This window comes from Euprymna scolopes, chromosome 45 (genome assembly GCF_053919585.1).
Source record: "Euprymna scolopes isolate OS-2025 chromosome 45, ASM5391958v1, whole genome shotgun sequence".
NCBI lineage: Eukaryota > Metazoa > Mollusca > Cephalopoda > Sepiida > Sepiolidae > Euprymna > Euprymna scolopes.
In genome coordinates this window covers 40,260,857-40,282,094 of record NC_136526.1, presented here as the reverse complement: position 1 = coordinate 40,282,094, position 21,238 = coordinate 40,260,857, and the positions used below count along the sequence as shown (strand labels likewise).

At 34.6% G+C, this 21,238-nt stretch overlaps 1 protein-coding gene across 2 annotated transcripts in view; it reads left to right on the top strand.

The window, feature by feature from the left end:
- LOC145269485 (trichoplein keratin filament-binding protein-like) overlaps positions 1–21,238 on the top strand; it is a 90,591-nt gene that overhangs the window by 42,573 nt on the left and 26,780 nt on the right. For both annotated transcript variants that reach the window (XM_080125209.1, XM_080125210.1), the window contains exons 8-10: positions 7,386–7,498; positions 10,585–10,651; positions 18,279–18,389. In XM_080125209.1, coding sequence (XP_079981335.1) covers positions 7,386–7,498; positions 10,585–10,651; positions 18,279–18,389 — 291 coding nt within the window. The remainder of the gene's footprint in view (positions 1–7,385; positions 7,499–10,584; positions 10,652–18,278; positions 18,390–21,238) is intronic.

The window sequence follows — 21,238 nt, the reverse complement described above, 5'->3', positions numbered from 1 at the left end:
TTTTTTATTGTTAGGTGGAAGCACAGAAATAGTTCCAAAATACCCTCCCCTTCCCCATGTTCAGAATGGCTTTCAAAGTAATGTTATTATTTCAGCGCGGTACCAAAAATACACAAGTACCAAAGATTTGATATGTAAAACAATCAAAGCACGTCCTATTGTGTGATCTTAATCTTGGAGATTTGAGGAGTGTGGAGATGCTCCTTGCTTCACTCTCGCCTAAAGCAGAAAATTATTTTCGATTGGATAGGAAACCATGCAGAAATCAAAGGAAATGAATTGACTGATTCAACAGCAAAATCTGCCTTTAACATTCCTACTGATATAAATTTTAAGATTTCCTACTTTTTTTTTTTTTACATAGGCGTCACCACTTATCAAGGCCGATAGGCCACTCAAGGATAAGGGTTAAAGAGTGTAGAGTAGTCAAAAGGACAATATAGTAATCAATAGTAATGGAAGTTCGGTAAATTTGTTAACTTAAGTGGAACGGCTCATCAGAAACTTGTTTACGTTGGACTTGAAGACAACCATATTATAGACAGCTGGAAAGCAGGAAAACGGACGACAATTCCACAGGCGTGCAGTTCTAAGAAAGAAGCTTTGATCATGGAATCTATGTTTAGGTTTAGGCACAGATAAAGAGTAGGGGGAAAATTATTGATAATGTTTTCAGCTAGTCTAGTGTTTCTTGTGAAAGTTTGGCGAGGGGGGACCATAGATTGAAGCTCAGTCGAACACTTTCCATGAAAATAACGATAAAGCAGAGACAAACTCGCAACATCTCTTCTGTGAGATAGAGGTTGCAGCGAAGAGAAAAGGACATCTCCCACCAGGCCACAAAGTCTATTTTGAACCCTATCAAGGCAGGACAAGTCTTTTCTAGCAGCTCCTGCCCATATGTGGCAACAGTATTCCATCCTTGGATGTACTTAAACCTTAAAAACGTATCGGCGCTTCTACACTATTGGAACAAAATTTCGGAAATCATAAAACTGAATTTCACATGAAAACAATGCTATCTTCGTATTCCTCATATTTTTAAGATGATTATATCCAAAAATTATAGAAAATCGATAAGGTAAAAAATTATTTTTCGAAGAAAATAAAAAATAGAATTTGATGAAAACAATTGTAAAACACGGTTCAAAAGGGAGGTCATTTTCCGTTTTGGTTTAAAATAAGGTGGCGGAAATTTTTCACCTGCTAACACGATTAAAGTTTTTTTTCTTTTATAATTCAGTAATATTCAGGTAATTTTGACTGCATAATTTGGAAACTTATTAGAACTGACAAAAAAATTAGTTGAAACTAAAAACTCCATTTATTGACTACAAAATCTCGTCCCAATTCTGTAGAAGTGCCGACATATGTACACAAAAAAAAAATTACCTGGCAAATATACCTGGTGAACCAAGTGCAAGAGAGATTCAAACAATTGTACTTAAAAAGATCTCTCAATTGTAATATATAAGATAAGTGGTAACTTTGTGGCATCTGGTAGGATGCCCCATCCCAAGCTTGAACAAACTGATAGGAAAATTGCAAAAAAAATAAATAAAATAAAAGATGGTAAACTTAGTGGAATGAATTTTATAACAAACTGTACAAATAATGTCCAAAATAATTAAAAAAAAAAAAAAAAAAGCAGAAACAAAGTACCAAACTAAATGGGAAAGAATTACAAGTCATACTATCAAGAATAAAAGAATTGGCCATAGACATTTAACCCACTCTTTTCTTGAGACAAGAAAATCAACCCATTTGTATACCATGACAACCCCAACTCATAATAACTCAATATAATCATATATTATAAAGTTGCGATTTAAAAAATAACAAAAATACATCCATATAACTTGGGTGCATCAGCTTGAATTGAAACCGAAACCAAAAGGTAAGCTAAAAATATATGTGGATGTGTATATATATATAAAGTTAGAAAAGGATTTCATCCAAGGCATGAAAATTCTTAAATAAAATGTTTTTACTATAGGCTTTAAAAATAAAGGTACAAGATTCAATTTGAAATTTATTTATCTTCAAAGTGCACTTTTATAAATTTTACAAAATAAGGTTGGTTGGTTGTTTTTGTTTTCCGGCATATCAACCTTTTTCAGGTTATTAAATGCTGAATCTAGTTATTTTGAGGAACGATTTTTAATGGAGTATATTTTTTTTAAAGTCAGATTCTATTTAACCCATAGTTGGGACCCTAACAGGTACTACCACTCCGGGTTAGAGTGGACCTGGGAGCAATGGCAATTAAAGGGTGGCTCCACACTCCCCAAGGCCCGCAAGGTGGGGCCTCACCATCGTATATAGTTTTAGATCATATCCAGGACCACAAAGTAAGGTATAAAAATTTAATTTAAATTGAACCAAAAAATACCTTGGATTTATTTTATGTAATGTATATTCTGTTGCACCTTTTAAAAAAATCATTGAACATTTTATATCTATATCATTAATTGCTAGATGAAAGATAATGTTTTTAAATTGCAACAGAATATACATTACATAAAATAAATCCAAGGTAATTTTTTGATTGAATTTAAATTAAATTTTTATACCTTACTTCGTAAAATTTATAAAAGTGCACTTTGAGGATAAATTTCAAATTGAATCTTGTACCTTTATTTTTAAAAACATTTTGTTTAACAATTTTCATGCCTTGGATGAAATGCTTTTCTAACTTGTATCTTATCTTTTTAAGATTATATTTAAAAACTTTCCTTCTCTCTATTTCAGTTTGTATTTCTCCTCACACCACAACTCATTTTTTGCAACCAACTCTTTGTGATACAGGTCTGAATAATGAGAAAATCTGAATTTTTTTTAACAAAAACTTTAAAATAACTTTTTTAGATTAAATTTTTTTAAACTTCTTTCAGAATAGAAAATCTTTAAAATTTAATAAGGAACATATTTCATATAGGTTTCATTAACAAATATTCAGTACATAACGAGAAAAATAGAGATGAAAATTTCAAAAGGATTGTATAACTGGTTACGGTCAATAGTAGTCCTCACCAGCGAAAGTCTTTGTTATTCTGTAAAACATTTTGTGTCCTGCTCTTTCGCGCGAGGACTAATATATATATATATATATATAACTTTTGTTCCTTCAGATATAATCTAAGCCAAAACTTTTGAAGAATTCTTGGTAAAATTATTTATTGCAAGAAATGGAAGTCCATAACAATTAAATGACAATCACTCGGATATAAGCATGGCACACAAAATAAATAACACGCTATATAATATATATATATATATATATATATAGCATAATTACATTGACACACTGCGTTAAGCCTGGTCGGTACTAGATGCTATATATCTTCAGATAAGTGGATATGTATAATATCTCGGGAATGATGAACATTCTTGCCTTACAGTTTCGGACCATCCCTAAGTAAGGTGCAGCATATATTAGTCTCTCTTTAATACTCTGGAGGGTTACAATACAGGACGTAGATGGAGTTGCTCAGTTGTGATGAAGGCAATGCATCTAGGCAGAGGAGGATTTTGTTGAAATACAAAACTTGATAGAGAGAGCTCATAGCCATCTTCTAGTGATGATGTCATAAAACAAAGTATGGAAGTATAAGGCTCAGAAAACTGTCATGAGAATACTCATGTGTTACCACATGGCCCCATCGAAAAGCCACCGACCCTCCCGCCAGACGTCATTTCTCCATCTTTGTTCTTGTTCTGGCTGTGTTGTTATCTTTTTCACACTGGTATCCATTGATGGAGACGCACAGCTCCACAAGTAGAAAAATAAAACAAAACACAAGGAAAACACGAACTCTGATGATTCACATAGGTTGGTTGGAGTCTGGGTGTGTGTGTGTTTACATGCTAAGGTTTACATTTACATCCTGTCGAGGCTGGGTTCGTCTGTTGCCATTAGTTCATCTTGATCTCTCTAAGCTTTTCCGACCTGGGCCAAGCCACAATTTGTCTCCAACTGTGGTCTCAACTATGACGGTCGTAAAGTTCCAACTCCCGACTGTCACGAAGTGTAGCTTTGTCGTCCCTATTGTTCCCCTGACTCACAGTAACCCTCCCCCTAAAATGCCTACTGGCCCATTGTTCTTAACTTATTGGTCATTCAGTCACTTGTCACACCCTGAATTTAAATCCACTCTTACCTCTCTTTGTCTGTTAAAAACAGATTTCTGTCTATTGATAAATCTATTTCTTACTTTATTTGTTTTCCTACTTCCTTCCTTAACGGCCGCAAGTCGACCATGGTATCACATTTGCACAGAGATAAACGATTGAAATGAAAAAGCAACAATCAGTCTGTAGTGAAGTGAGGCCGTAAATGGATAGTTACATTTAATGCTACTAAGACTAAGCTACTTTCCTTTTCAGTCCTTTTGCTTTCATCATTCGTCATACCCTGAATTTAAATCTACTCTTACCTCCCTTTGTCTATGTTAAGAACAAATTTCTGTCCATTGTCTACTGATAAATCTATTTCTACTTTGTTTTCCCACTGCCTTCCTTAACAGCCACAGATCGACCATAGTATCATGCACATATCAGTGCATAATCCGGTCTAAGCGGAGATAGCGAAACATGATTGGTATCATTAATAATTCTTGAAATATAAATCCTGTAGCAGAGTTAGATGGGAAGTGTTTCCCTGACAACAGGTTGATGTGAGGAAGTCATGCTTAGGTGCTAAAAATGGATGATTATGAGTTCTTGTGATAGGCTGTCTGATCTTGGAGAAATATGTAATATAACATTGGCTGAAGAAACGTAAAAGATAGAATAAAAGAAAAATCTGGATTGTCTTTTGGTACTTATCCAATTTATGACCCAATCTTCCAGCAGGTTATGTTAAGATTCTAAAGATGTCTAAGCAATTATCCAATCAGCTGTCAGAATACAAGTTTCAATGAAAGCATGAAATTTATTAAATCAAGAAAAATTTCTTAAACTGACAATGACTTTCAACAAACTATTTTTTTTTATACAAATGCCTTTCTAAATCAATGGCGTACTTAACCTGGGAATACACTGTTTTGAATTAATTATCCAGCAGTGTTTGTCTTGGCATCTTCCGGTTGTTTATGTAACCTGCCAGAAGATGCTGACATAAAGTTGCCAAAGATTGGGTTGTAAATTTTTTTTTTTTTTTTTTTTTTTCAAATATTTCTTGAAGACTTGGGATAATCTTGATTGGTTGGTTGGTTGTTTTTGTTTTACGGCATATCAACCCTTTTCGGGTTATTTAATGCCGAATCCAAAGATTTTGAAGAAAAAAATTTTTGATAGAATATATTTATTGTTTTCAAGTCGGTTTCTATTTAACCCATAGTTGTAACCCTAACAGGAACTACCACTCCGGGTCAGAGTGGACCTGGGAGCAATAGTAATTAAAGGGTGGCTCCACACTCCCCAAAGCCCACAAGCTGGGGCCTCACCACTGGATATAGTTTAAGGCCATATCCAGGACCGGGATAATCTTGAAGATTTTCAGAGGTTTAAGAGTCTCAAAACGAACTGTATCAGAAAGTTTCTTATGAAGAACGTCCTTCTCATCTGTGGAATATAACATTGTGGAGTTGTTTTCCAATAATGTACTAGATGGTCGTTTTCTAATCCAATGTTCACAAAATATTGTTGAGCTGCCTATTTAATCAAATCCGGACCATTTTAATTTGTTGTTTCTAATCGTTGCAATTACATTGTTGTTCATTAACATTTAAAGAGAATTTGCTGACTAAGCTTTACTGTATGGCACATTGTTTTCCATAAAACAATAGCTCCAGAACCACTTTAAGGTTGGCAAAGATGTCTAGGAGGTCAACTGAAGATGTGGTTATAAAACATCAAAACAAATGTCGAGCATACCTCCAGACTACAGGTTTTTGATGTTCGTTGCTGGTCCCGGGACCGGCTGCCCATAGCTATCTTGGCCGCCGTGGAACATAGTGTGTGGTCTGTGTTCATTCGGAATGCTGTGTATTCTGTTGGAGAAGCTAGCTCAACCTATCCTCGATGAATTTTGCCTCAAGTTGCTGACAGTCTCATTAACTTTTATCCTCAAGTGGCCTTTGGGCTTCGCTAAGCAGTGACACATTAGTATATCTACCCCTTAAAAAGAAAACTACTGGTATATACATGTCGGTTTGTATAAGAGTGCAAACGCACGTATATTAGTTGTATGCAGATGACTGAGCTGTGTGCGAAGTGACGTCACAGCAAGGAAAAAGAAAAAGATTATAAAAAAAAAAACGTGCACTGAATGATGATCGCAATCACGTTAGAGATGTCACAGCTGAAATGAGAAGTCATACATGGCTGGAGTCAAATTTTTTACCTCTGCCTTTCTTATGTTCCTTGTGACGGAGTCTACAATGTGTTGGATCTTGAGCGTCTACATGTTAATACGTGTCTAAATGTGTGTAACTTTGTAAGGTGAGTGGTTCGCTCAAAGACTAGAAACTAAGAATGAAAGATACACATATCTCTTTTGCTTGCAAAGCCGAAGAAAAGTTATTTTTCTTCTAATTTCTACTGTTAGACTTCCCTTCTCAGGGTTGGTCTAACGTCTCGCATGTCACAACCAAATAAAATATTTGGACGTTCAAACACGTACTTAGGACCTTCCACAATGGACTATAGCAATCTTTCATGACTGAGGTGGTCATTTCATGATTGTCTCCAGTGGTAAATTCTAGTATGAAATTATAGTTGAACACAATAACATTTGGACATTTATTAGTTATTTTGTAATAAGTTTTATTCAAAGAACAAAACAGATTTTACTATATCAGTCACCTGGTGCATGCTGTCCTTGTTTTGGGGGCAGCATGCAAAAACACATCTTTTCTTGTTCAAGTCTTACTAGCTAAAGGCTAAGAAAAGGGTCTCGTCTGCAAATCAGAGTTTGCATAACTTCCATTCCATAACCCTATCGCCCCTCACTTTTTCTAACCTTTGATTTCCAAACTTTTCCATCAACACAACAACTATTATGAATACTGTGGTGCTCTTTGACTTTTATCTCTCTATGCTTTTTTTGTGCGATTTATGACTTCATTTTGGCACCCTGTCTAAAGTTGGTAGTTATTTATGAGTTTTATATTCACTATCTCCAGTTTTTTAAGGTGTTAGCAACTTTTTAATTTTTTTTAAATTTTATTTTATTTTAAATTTTATTTATTTTTTTAAATTTTATTTTTTTAAAATTTTATTTTTTTTAATCTTATTTATTTTTTAATCTTATTTATTTTTTAATCTTATTTATTTTTTAATTTTATTTATTTTTTTTAATTTTATTTATTTTTTTTAATTTTATTTTTTTTAAATTTTATTTATTTTTTAAATTTTTTTTTATATATTTTTTTTTTCTGTAGGCTGCCATGTTAAAAGAGAAAGAAAAAGATGTTCTGGAGCAACGGCAACAACTGGAAGAAATCGAAATGAACCGTAAAATGCTGGAAGCTAACAGAAGAAAGCAAAAATTTGGGCAAGCAAAACTGACAAATTTTTTTAATTTTAAAAAACTGTAGGAGAGACGTCACTGTTTTGTAGTAGAGAGAATTCTTTTTTTTTTTTTTCTTTTTTTTTTTCTTTTTTTTTAAGATTAATTATAAGGAAACCTTCTTATATATTTTAAATCAGTTTTATTTATACATTGCTCCCAAAGTGCTTGAAGTCGAGCATACATCTGTCTTGGTTTGTATATTGTCTCTGAGATACGTGTATTTCGTGGAAATGTGTGCAAGCCTTGGATAGCTAGCATAAAATCTTATTAACAATCAAAACTCTGAGACCTGGAATATTTTAGAGGCAGGTTTATTGATCATCGGCAAAAGTAAAACTTAAAAGGAATGTAAACATTGTTTAAGAAATGTGCAGATACAAAATGAAGACCAGGTAGAGATGAGGAATTCAGGTTACGATGTGGAATACAATGTTTTTCTGGTCCCTCGTTATGGTATTTGCCTTGCCTTACAGTGCTATTTTATTTGTGTATTATATACTGTTACTAATTTTTAATGCTGTATCCTGGCATTCTACTGTAATGCTAATTAAATAATACTAGCACTATTTAATTCTATCTTTAGAGAAAAGAAAGGTAATAATTCTTACGAACGATGCTCAAAACATTTGGGATATTTAAAGAGATAGAAAACTGCACCATAAGAGTTGTAAAGAAGACAGCTCGGAGACGAGCGACGGGAGCCTCTCATCGATGATGAGTCTGGAGGAATCCCTTAAGAAAAGAGTTTGTAAAGGGAGATAAATTCTGCGGGATCTATTTTAAACTAGACAAAACAGTTGGCGTTTAAATCCACTGTCCTGCATATATCGCAATATGCATAAATTGACGTCTTTAGTCCGAATGACGGAAAGCGTACAAACTGTTCACCATAGTTGGTCCGGGCAATGCCAAGTTAGCTGGATAATTATGGTTATGATCGTTATTGATATTTGTAAAAATAGAAACAGAAAGAATGTTATCAAAGTGAAAGGTATTTTTTTAGGATAAAAATTATTTATGTTAAAATTGTTCCCCAAAATTTTAACTTGGTAAAAAACGAATCTTAATTTTCATAATTAACAAAGAAAATATGTCACGACGATGGATCATCCTATTTGTATCTTTGATCACGTGGTGTTAATGACGTAACGAGATAGTTTAGAGATACACGTAGAGAGATTAGTTTGATACCCAATACATTAGTGGACAAATGGAGGGGAGAGGGTCTTGTGCACCCAGGTTTGGACTTGACACCCATGGAAGTCGGAGGGGCAAAATAGCAAAATGTAGACTTGTATGAAGTGTGTTCAAACCCTGAGAAGGAACGCAACGTAGAAATAAATGATTATATCTAAATATAATTCCCGTCTTGGCATTTCCCTTTTTTAAATGGAAAGCATCTTTAATTTCAAGAAATACGACAGAAACTTTATGAAGGTATGTCTTCAATCTGTGGAGGGAAAGAATCGATATGATGGTAATGCTAAAACTCCAAAATCTGTGTTACAAAAGTCAAGAAACTTTAATGCTTATTAGTGATGGGACGATTCCAAAATTTTTCCTGATTCCGATACAATTACCGATTCTGTTCTAAATTTCAGATTCCAATTCGATTCCGATTCTTTTGAAATTAATAAATATTTAATTAGCGATTTTTTTTTTTTTTTTTTTCTTTTTTTTTTTTTTTTGTAAATTTTCAAATTTCTGGGTAATTTCTGCATATTTTTTTCTCAAATGTTTTCCTTGTAATTGATTAAAAATTGTAAGACAACAAAAGATTAATTTTGATTTTAAAACAAAGCCAGATTGTATCAGTTTGTCGTTACTGTACAACCTGCTACTTGAAAGTTTTCATAAACAGTTGAAAATAGTCGACGATTGGTAGGCAAAATGAGAAAACGATGTAAGAACAAAATATTTAACCCCCCCCCCTCATTGTTACAAACAAATTTCTAGGGTTTGTCTATGGGTTATAAATTTTCAGAAGTTTAAATGTAACATAAACAAACATCTTGTTAATCTTTCCTAGACATGGCCCCAAATAGTAGCCCCTTACGTCGAAGTGACGGTATGTTTTGTAAGGGGTGAACATGAGTAAAAAAAAAAAAAAAAAATCTTATGCAGAGAAATACCACAACATGCAAGGATTAGAAGCTCTTTGAACTTTTTCCATGACGATCTCATCCTGCCTCTTCAGTGACATCACCAAGGTAGCTGACAACTTAGTTATTCTCCATTTAACACCAAGTGCATAGGAAGGGGAGTGGTTTTTATAGGTATCAAACCTAGGCAATGCCATCATCTGAAGCTGGGATCATTCTTTTTCTTTCCAAGAATTCAGATTCCTTAAAACTGATTAACCAAACCAAATCATTGATTAAAGCGGCAACCAATTGTCAATTGTTAGTAATTATGAGTAAAAAAAAAAAAAAAAAAAAAGAAAATCAAATTATATCTCTTACATTTTGTAATAATTGTATTTATCTTCATTGAGAATATTAATTTCAACAAGTAAAACAAGTAAATTATTGCCTGTCCTTACTTTTTTTAAGCAGCAGCTTAAGGTTAATAAACACAGACATAGTCATTTATTGAGGCACAACGTCTGCTCTGGTGTCACCAGATCAGGCTATCTGAAGATATTGGCTTCCTGACCTAAAATACACCAAATATTTATGTTATTGTTGTTGGAGATCTCAAATTTATGCTGGTGTGCAGAACTCATCAAAATGTAGATTGAAATTCCCACAATCGCCATTTTTTAACTTCTTCTCTGCTTGTAATGACAGGAACCATCTTCCTCTCTTCTATGGTGTAAAGCTGGGATCATTCTTTTTCTTTCCAAGAATTCAGATTCCTTAAAACTGATCAATCAAACCAAATCATTGATTAAAGCGGCAACCAATTGTCAATTGTTAGTAATCACACAAAGCGTTGAATCCGAAATTTTTTATATCTGTGATTGCTTAATTTTAAAATCTCGGCCCCATCCCCTCTCCCACTCATCCTTTATAAAATTTTATGTTTGTTGCGCGGAAATAACAGTAAGACAAACTTTATCTTTTCAGACGTGTTTTGCTCCGTCAACACAAATTTCAAATGCAAAGAAAAGCAATTAAAGTCTGTGAAGAATTGGTGAGTATAACAAATAATAACCATAGACAAAAATATCTCCATTTTTTTTTTTTTTAACTGTGTGTGAAGCTTAATGCTGTAAAGTTGGGGGATGTTGGGTTGCCAATTTTGTAGTAGGGCAGCTGCCTCGCAATCCTACTGGTTCTGTTTTAAGAGGTGCTTCTTTAGAAATGCACTTGATTAGTGAAAAAGAAATATAGAAAAATTTTATGATGTATGTGCTTGTCACGGAACAAATGCCATATTCCAAAAATCATGTAAATTGATCAAGTAGTTTTTTTGTTTTTTTTTTCAATAAAGTATATAAAATTTTACGATTTCTAGTGATTTAAAAAGGTTTTAAGTTGAATACAAAAAATCTCTAGTTGAATTGAATTGTCACCCTTGAATTTTGGCAAAATTTCAAACACTATCGCTGCTCTCAGCCTTTTTGCTTCTTTATAGAATTTGATTTTCTTTATTAAAAAACAAACAAAACACTACTTGATCAATTTACATGATTTTTGGAATATAACATTTTCATTCTGTGATTGGTACATGCAAATATTTTTGGTCCCCCGATTTATCGGAGAGGGACCTATGTTTTTAGTGGCATCCGTGTTTCTGTGCGTCCGTTAGTCCGGATGATTGCCAGATAACCAACCATTAGTTTTTCTTGAAATTTTGCCACGGATTGTATTCCATTAAATAGATGTGCACAGTAAAAAGAATTTTTTTGCAAAAATTCCTGTTGCGTCCCCAGGGGTTCAAAAGAGGTAAAAATTGACCCAAAATGACACGTTTTGCCCCATAGCTTTCGATCCATCCATTAGATTTTTCTGAAACTAAGCCAAAATTTCGAGCCCATTGTTCTTAATATAAATTCAGTATGGGGGACCCTGGCAAAATTCTGGTTCATGTCCCCGGGGACTTTCAGTGCTAAAAATGCCCCTTTTGTGGCTCTTTTTTCATATTTCTCAACAAAAACTTGATATGTCCGACCATATAGTGGTTTTTCACAGTGGTCAACTCAAATATACAGGTGTTAAGGCCTGAAACTGCACTGTTATCCATTTACACTGGGACTCAGTGTCCCCAAGTGCTCAAAAGAGGTAAAAAAATGGCCCAAAATGGCCAAAAATGACACTCTTTGCCCTATAGCATTTGATCCATCCATTAGATTTTTCTGAAACTTGGCCAAAATGTGGAGGCCATTCTTCTTAATATAAATTCAGTATGGGTGACCCTGACAAAATTCTGGTTCGCATCCCTCTGAGACTTTTAGGGCTAAAAAAAATGCCTTATTGTAGCTTTTTTTTCATATTACTCAAAAACTTGCTATGTCTGTCTATATAGTGGTTTTCTATGGTGCTGTATTCAAATATGCATATCTTAAGGCATGAAACAGTACCATTTGTCTATTTTCACTGAGATTTAACGTTTCCAAGAGCTTAAAAGGGGTCACAAATTTCCTCAAATTGCAAAAAAATTACACTTTTCATCCCATAACTCTTGTTCCATCCATTAGATTTTTGTGAAAACTTGCGAAAATGTGAAGGCAACGTTGGCCCTTCCCACTTCTCACATTCATCATTTCTTCGCTATTTTTTGTGGTGTCATCTCACATGCAGCATCAGAGGGGGACCATGCACGTGTGACTTTTTTTTTTTTTTTTTTTAACTAAGTGTAATTCTAAATAAACACTGAAAAGTGTCATTAGTTTTGGCGAAATTTAAATCAATTTTATCCAAACGGTTTTTCCAACACAAAATGTGGTCCAGTAAGATTTATGAAAACATCACTATCTTTCTAGCCCTATTTTATATGAAGATTAGCAGGGATGAACCCGACCTTGCCAGTTGTAAATATGCTTAATATATTTTAATTCATCCAGATTTTATATTTATTGTTGCAGAACCAATTCTCAAACAATCATATATATATATGATTAGTTTCCTGTGTTTTAAAACGTTTGTTAATTAGTAATTAAATTTACACATGTCTATAAAATACATTTAGAAAGCCAGCCAACGTAAAGATTTTTAAATAAACAATACAAACGAATGTTTATCTATTTAAATCAATATATTTTGGTGGATACTTGTCTTTATCAAGATTTTTTTATTTTTTTTTTTACGCCGCACGTTCAACGTTATTTTTTTTATATATATATATATATATATAAAAAAAACACTGAACAACACCAAACGGATTTATCTTGCCTAGCGGTGTCATCATTTGGTGTGAGAAAAAGAAAAAAAAATCTTGATAAAGACAAGTATTTTCTGAAATATATTTATTTAAATAGATAAACATTCGTTCATAAGGATTTATGATTTGTATTATTTCCATTATTTGAACTATTATTCTCATCTTCGTTCTTATTTTCAAATCGGGAATCTCCATATCAAATTCGGGAGCTATTATGACATTTTCAAACCCAATTTTCTATTTTATTTGTATGATGTTTCTCATTCTGTCGTCTATGACTGGACAGATGTTTTTTTTTTTTTTTTTTTTTTTTTTTTTACATAGGCATCACCACATTATCAAGGCCAAGAGGCTAATCAAGGATAAGGGTTAAAGAGTGTACAGTAGAAATTGGACAATATAGTAATCATTAGTAATGAAAATTTGGTAAATTTGATAACTTATATGGAACGGCTCATCAAGAACTTATTTACATTAGACTTGAAGACAACCATATTGTAGTCAGCCGGAAAGCAGGAAAACGGAAGACAATTCCACAGGCGTGCAGTTCTAAGAAAGAAGCTTTGTTCATGGAATCTACGTTTAGGTTTAGGCACAGATAAAGAGTGGGGGGAATTATTGATAGTGTTTACAGCTAGACGAGTGTTTCTTGTGAAAGTTTGGCGAGGGGGGGACCATAGATTGAAGCTCAGTCGAATACTTTCCATGAAAATAACGATACATCAGAGACAAACTCGCAACATCTCTTCTGTGAGATAGAGGTTGCAAGGAAGAGAAAAGGACATCTCCTACGAGGCTACGAAGTCTATTTTGAACTCTATCAAGGCAGGCCAAGTCCTTTCTAGCAGCTCCTGCCCAGATGTGGCAACAGTATTCCATCCTTGGACGTACCTGGCTCTTATATAGATAGAGAGATGTTTTACCAAGTTATTTTTTGTTATTACCGCCTCCAGTTAGAATTGAACCTTCAATCTCCAGAAGACTGAACTGAATGTATAATGCAGTGGATAAAAATGTTGATAAAAAAAAAAATAGATCATAAATATGTAACTATTACAATGTATTTGATTTTGAAAGCATTATGCAGACTCTTTATCCTTGCAAAAATATATATTAATATATATTTAAACTGAGTATAACATTTTATTAAACACTAGAGGGGGTACTTGGCGTTGCCTGGGTGTTTGGGGGTGTGTATGTAGGAAAGGGTGACCCTGTTTTAATATTATAAAAAAAACATGATATAAAGAAAAATATGAAAAACCAAAACAAAGCAAAACAGCGAACAAACGTTAAAAAAAAAAAAGAAAAAGGTGTAAAAGAGGAAAAAAGTTTAGGCAGAAAGACGGGCTCGAACCCAAAACATTGAGGCTAAAGCAGAAAAAAAATTGCCCGACACGTTACCCCTACACTAAAGAGACATACACTTAGTAACGGATAAAATGAAACCTTTAAAAACACTTGTAGGTGGTTTAAACTAACATCAACGTTTTCTAGGTCAAACATGATGTCATTGTCGTAATAGCAGGAGGAGAGAAAATGAAGGAACGATTTTTTTTGGCACCCTCCTTGTAGAAAAGGGCCCAGTTTAGGGTGAAGGAATTCATGTTTTTGGCCAATTTTTTGTTCAAGATGTCGGGCTTCAAAATGATACCAATATCGTGAAAATCCGTCGCCTCTGTCGAATGTTTTTGTGAGATATACAAACGCACACACACACACGTTTGCTTTTGTATATATAGACTAGCGGGGGGGGGGGGGGTTACCCGGCGTTGCCCGGGTATTTGTTGGTGTGTGTGTTTCGGGAGGGGGGTAAATCAGAACAAAAAGGAAACTTAACGATAGCGATTTAATAAAATAAATTAAAAAAAAAATGAGATGAGGGGTCGGTCGCATGTGGGCTCGAACCCGGAGCCTTGAGGCCTATAGACTGAGCCTGAACACCTGCGCTACGGCGACAATGTTAATGTAAGAGCGATTAAAGTGAGTCACTGGACAAAGCGGTGGAGGGCAGAGCGGTAGCTCTAGATATATCTAAGGCTTTTGACAGGGTATGGCATGAGGGTCTCCTCAGGAAAATTAGATCATACGGTATCACTGGTAGAATACTTAACATAATTAAATCCTTCTTAGATAAGAGAAAGAATCCAGGTTGTCCTCGACGGTCGTACATCTAAACAATATGATATAAATGCGGGAGTGCTCCAGAGGTCTATCCTTGGACCTCTACTGTTCCTGATATTCATAAATGACCTCCCCGAATAAATTTCCTCTGAGATGGGTATATATGCTGATGACACCACACTATAACAGGTACGACAGGAAAACAAATGAACACATATCTAAAGAAATGGCAGAAACACTAGAGGATGACCTCCAATCTGTAGTGGAATGGGGACAAAAATGGATGGTCATGTTCAATGCTGCCAAGACTAAACTGGTTTCATTCAATTATTACAAGAAACCTTCTCTACCACCTATAGTAATGGCCAACGACTCTTTATCTGAGAGTACATCTTTCAAACGTTTGCAGGAAACATGAGTTGGAACAGTTACATTGAAGGCATTGCCAGGGCCACTGCAAGGAAGGTGGGCTCTCTCTACCGTGCTAGAAAACTACTAACACCTGAAAGTATCCTGTACCTCTATAAGGGCACCATTCACCCATGTATGGAGTATTGCTGTCATATTTGGGCTGGTGCATCTACTACTAGTCTCTCGCTCCTTGACAAGGTTCAAAAGAGAGTCGCAAATCTGATAGGCCCTGAACTGTCATCTAAGCTTCAGCCTCTGTCCCATCAACAAAACGTTGCACCCCTCTGCTTGTTCTACAAGTATTTTAATGGTGAATGCTCTGACGAACTGCAGACACTTGTGCCCCCATGGCGTAAACACCCTCGACAAACCCGACAAGCTGCTAAATCCCACCCCCACATTGTAGAGATCCCTAGATGTAAAAGATCTTTCTACTCCAGTAGTTTTTTTCCCCAGAACCGCTAGACTTTGTAATTCCATTCCAGGTCCCTGCTTCCCCAGCTGTACTGATGTGCAGAAGTTCAAGTCCAACGTGAACCGACATCTTGCTGCCCAAATCCCTACATAGTACCCCAGTAGGTGTTGCCCCTGATAGTATCCCCCTACACCAAAGTGGCAATGTGCCTTGTTTGGGGTGAAAATGTAATAATAAAAAAAAAAGTCAAGGAGGTTTGATTGACAGGTCGCTGCTTAATGAGGTCATCACGGGTGCGTTACGATGACAGGGCAGTTTTTTGGCGTTTGTTTACTTTGTTTCACTGTGGGATCATTTTTTCATTTACTGCTGGACAGTTTGAGCTTCCCCAAGATGATGGGAGGAGGGAAACCAGCTCCCCATTGAAAGGGGATTGTCCAAATTGAATAGTAATTGTCTGATATAAGGAAAAAAACTCATTGATCAAAGCTGATTGTTTTTGGACGTTCCCGGCGAATAACGCTGGGAACGATGCAACAACCTTCGTATTAGTTTTTTCGCTTTTATCATACGAAAAAGGTGAATCTACACGCGCCGATCGAAAAATGTTGAATATTTAGCTTTTGAAAGTCGGGCAAATTAAATACACACGCGATCCCAGTTTGTAACTTATAGATATTATGATTTCAATGTGATATAAAAAGTTTTAAAAATGAGCGACAGCCTCGAGAAGCCGCCAAAAAAAATCCTTTTGCGGACATACACAAAAAGAGAACATACATACATACATACATACACACATTTTCGCTTTTATATATATTTTTGGTGATTCTTTGTTATTAGAGTGAAAATTAAAATATTTAATTTCAAATAAAACCAATGGTATCTATTTAATTGTCATGTTGCAATAATGAACATATCCAGAAATCATGAAAAATGATAGGGTAGAAAATTTATTATTAATAAAAATAGCTTTTGAAGACAATTAGCAAAAATTGAGTTTTGCTAAGTTGGCCTAAGATTTCAGAATGTTATTACCTCCCTTGTTACATTTTTTTTTTTTTACACAGTGATCACCACTTATAAAGGCCCGGAAGCCACTCAGGGATAAGGTTATTGCAAGTACATTACGTTAGTGTGGAGATTTGATGAAGTGTTTATGTAAGGGGGCGGTTCATTAGGAATTTGTTTACATTGGACTTGAAGACATCCAAGTTGTAGTCCGGTGGGAAGCAGGCAGACGGAACAGAGTTCCACAGGTGTGCAGTTCTAAGAAAGAAGCTTTGTTCATGGAATCCGCGTTTTGATTTAGGAACAGATATAGAGTGGGGGAAATTTTCTGTATTTAACGAAACCAAATATTCACTGATTGTCTTTGGAAACTATTTTCATGAATAATTAATTTCTACTTTATTGTATTGTTGTAATTTTTTGGATATGTTCATTACCGTGACATGACAATTAAGTATGAGGTGCCTTAAATAAGTTTCCAGACTTTTTTTTTCAAAAGTCTATGATGTGAAATACCTGTACAAAACGTCTGGAAACTTATTGAAGACACCATTGGTTTTACTTGAAATTCAATTTTTCAATTTTAGAATTTCGCTTTAATAATGAATAAGCAACTTTGTCTTATAGTCCTGTTTGAAATATTAGGTTTGTCCTACTTTGATACAATTTCTCATTAAAAGAATGAAATCACAGCAATTACATCTTTAAAATCACAACCAACTTAAAACATGTACAGTGATGTAATTTATGGAAATTACGACTTTTATATTAAAACATTATGATTAATGTACTACATTTTATTTTTTATATATTCCAATCTATATATATAAAAGCGAAAATGTGTGTATGTATGTGTGTTTGTATGTCTCGCAAAACTGTCCACACAGGTCACGGATTTTCGCCAGATTCGTATCATTTTTAACTTCCAACCTTCGCCCGACAAATATAAAAAAATTGGCCAAAAACGTTAATTCCTTCACCCTGAAATCAGTAGTTTTCTACAGGGGGAGGGTCAGCAAAAACCGTCCTCTCATGATTGAGTTCGCTTCTACGCATGCGCCATACGACGTCGTAACCTGATTTACTTTAAATATTTGAAAAAGCGACACAATTTCGGCGACGTCGTCTTAACTCAGTTGCTTAGAGCGCTGCCTCATTATCTAAACATTTGGGATTCGAATCGTGGTGTGAGATGTCTTTTTTTTTTTTTTTTTCGATTTTTTTTTAAAATTTTAATATTGAAGCAGGGTTATTTAAGCCATTTTTCACATGTTTTTTTTTTGGGGGGGGAGGTATTTTTTTCATGTTCGTTTTTTTTTTTTTTTTACTTTGCTTATTCTTAGGTTTTCATTAACCCCCCCCCCCCGAAGCCATTTTTCACATGCTTTTTTTTGGGGAGGGGTGTTAATATATGAGGTTAAAGTGTGTATGTATATATATATATATATATATATATATATATATATGATTTTTCAGGAGTTGGATCACAAATTATTGGCACTGTTGGCAGAAAAAGATGCTGAATTGGATGCAATGGAATCTGTGAAGAAGGAGAAAACAATTGCAGATGCCGAATGGATGAAGCAAGTAATAACCGTTTCTGTCTTCCTTTTTTTTTTTTTTCTAATATATAGTTGCAGACAAATTTCATTTCTCTTTTTTACAAACAAATAAATTTATGAATAAAATTTTTAGGTAAAATGATGTAAATTAATAATCTGGCTAAATCGTAATGTAGTATGATTAGTGAAATTACATCTTGTTTGTAATCCAAGCTCTGAATTCTCCATATCATCTTCCTTTATTAGAGGTAAGGGGCAAATGTGAAGAAATAATTGGATGAAAACGATTCTATGTAGCTCAACAACAGTAGTGATTTATTTAAAACCTACTAGCACACTGACAAGCATTGCTCGGGCATAAAATATGCTTAAATGTTTTAATTCATACAGATTTCATATTTATTATTATGGAGCCAATTCTCTATTAATTATTATATTGTACCTAATGTATGGTAGTGATTTCAAAAGTTAAAAAAAAAAAATGACTTGTGTGTCATCAGCTATTAATAGAATTGAAACCAAAACATATAACTCTCCAGCCTTCTCCATTAGTGTATAATATAAATCCATATGCATGCAAAAATTGCAAAAAATAATGTTTAACCTATAACTTTTAATCAGCACATGTACAGAAAAATGATGGGTATAGTCGACTTACGCCAGGTCAAAGTCAATGTTTTTTTGTTTTTGAATTCTGACTCTTTGGCAGCTATTTTATTGGCTAAAAAGCAAATTGAAAATGTTCTACAGGTCCAAATATCCTATATATCAAATTTTAACAATTTTCTTGTTTTTAAACAATAAATTTTGTCATGTTAATTTGCATATTGACTGGCCACAAAAACACATCAACCGGCTAGATGTAAAGACACAGAAGTTACTAACACTTCATAAAATAATATATAGAAATCAGTGTCTACCAAGACTTTATTTGTCCAGGGGAGAAGGATGACTAGGGCTCTCAGAGATCAACCACCAACATAGGGCAACAATAGTAAGCACAGGCCAGTATGAGAGAAGCTCCCAGAACCCACTATCAACAAGAAAACGAACTATCTTTCTACTGGGACTCACACCAGAAGCAAGCCGTCCAACGCACCATTCTGAATATCATCTCCCGGATTATTTTGCTATTTTGCTACTTATACTATTGATTTCGAGGTCCATTGCATACATAACTCAATGCTCAAATTCTATTACTCACGGAGATAATTACAATGGAATGGTATATCCACCCAATATCGGATACACTTTGTCAACACCGAGAAAGCATTTGGACTACATCAACCAACACACACTCAACGCAACAACGAATAAGGCTGCCCCGTATACTTTTCGAAAAATCAATAAGGAGCAATACGCTTTCGCTATATGGGAATATTACTTTCTCCCCTCGACCTATTTTCTGCCCACCTGGATTTATAACCCCGAAGGACATTGGACTTCTTCCGATAATGGATTACCCAGGTTGTATCAACTTCTCTTTTCGTATAAATTTTCTCCATATAATTATCCACAACCGCTCAAAAAACTATTTTCAATAATTGTGCTGAAAAGCAAAATTAGCGTCCATTCGCAGCTGAACATTTTGCTAACTGCATTTCATTTCCTCTGATGATATGAGCCATTATTGAAAATCCATGGATTAATGAAATTAAAATAACCCCTTCTACATATTCCTTTTGTCAAACAATAAATTCTTAAATCGAATATGTTTCCATATGTTGTTTGTTCGGAATTTAAAATTTAACTACGAAGCTTATATATATACACACACACACACACATATTCAATACAGCATAATCACATTATAATATGATTATAATAACATATAATAATAACAGCATAATCACGTTATAATATATGATTATAATAATCATATAAGTGTCTATAGTGATGCATATGTATGTGTAATATATATATATATAATAAATTCCACAGCCAAACAACGTCGCAGCCCTCAAGAACCATGACAGTCAACGAACCGGAAGTCCAAGACTCCAGTTTCAGCCTCATTTGGGCACATCAGTTAGACGTATCTAACTCTAACTGATGAGCCCAAATGAGGGCGAAACTCGAGTCATGGCTCTTGTGGGCTGCAACGTTGTTTGGCTGTGGAATTTATCATATACAATCTCTGCAGGTTCTGCCATACAGAATTGGAAAGTGTTGATCATCTGATATCAAGTTGCAAAGTTCTTCTAGGGGACGGCTACTATACAGCGAGACATGATGGAGTATGCAAGTACTTCCACTGGACCATCTGTAAAAAATTAAACATCCAGTGTAGCAGCAAGTCCTGGGAACCTCAACCTGAAAGAACGGTTGGAAATTACTTATATACCATACATTACGACCATGTAATCCCTACAGCTACCTACCTTGAAAATGCTGCTGTGAAACCTGACATAGTTATATGGAATAAGTCAGAGAGAGTTGCAACCTTGATTGAAGTGAGTGTTCCTAATGATGGCGGCCTTAACAGAGCTGAAAGAGAGAAACAGACCAAATACCAAGGTCTCATGTATGATATGAAAAGAAACTGGAACCTAAAGGGGATATCAATCATACCAGTTATCATAGGTGCCACAGGACTTATGAAGAAGAACCTGAAGTCCTACCTAACTAATATTCCTGGTGAACCAAGTGCAAAAGAGATTCAGACAATTGCACTTAAGGGAACAGCAAGGATACTAAAAAGAGCTCTCGGTTGGTTTCAATAAAAAAGCGGGGCAATGTTGGCAGCTGGTTTAGCTGCCCCATACCCAGCATTACAATCTTCAAATGAAGAAAAAAAAAAAAAAAAAAAAAAAAAAATCATATATATATTATAGACACTAGTGTTTCATACTTACACAATCATCAGTGCAGGAG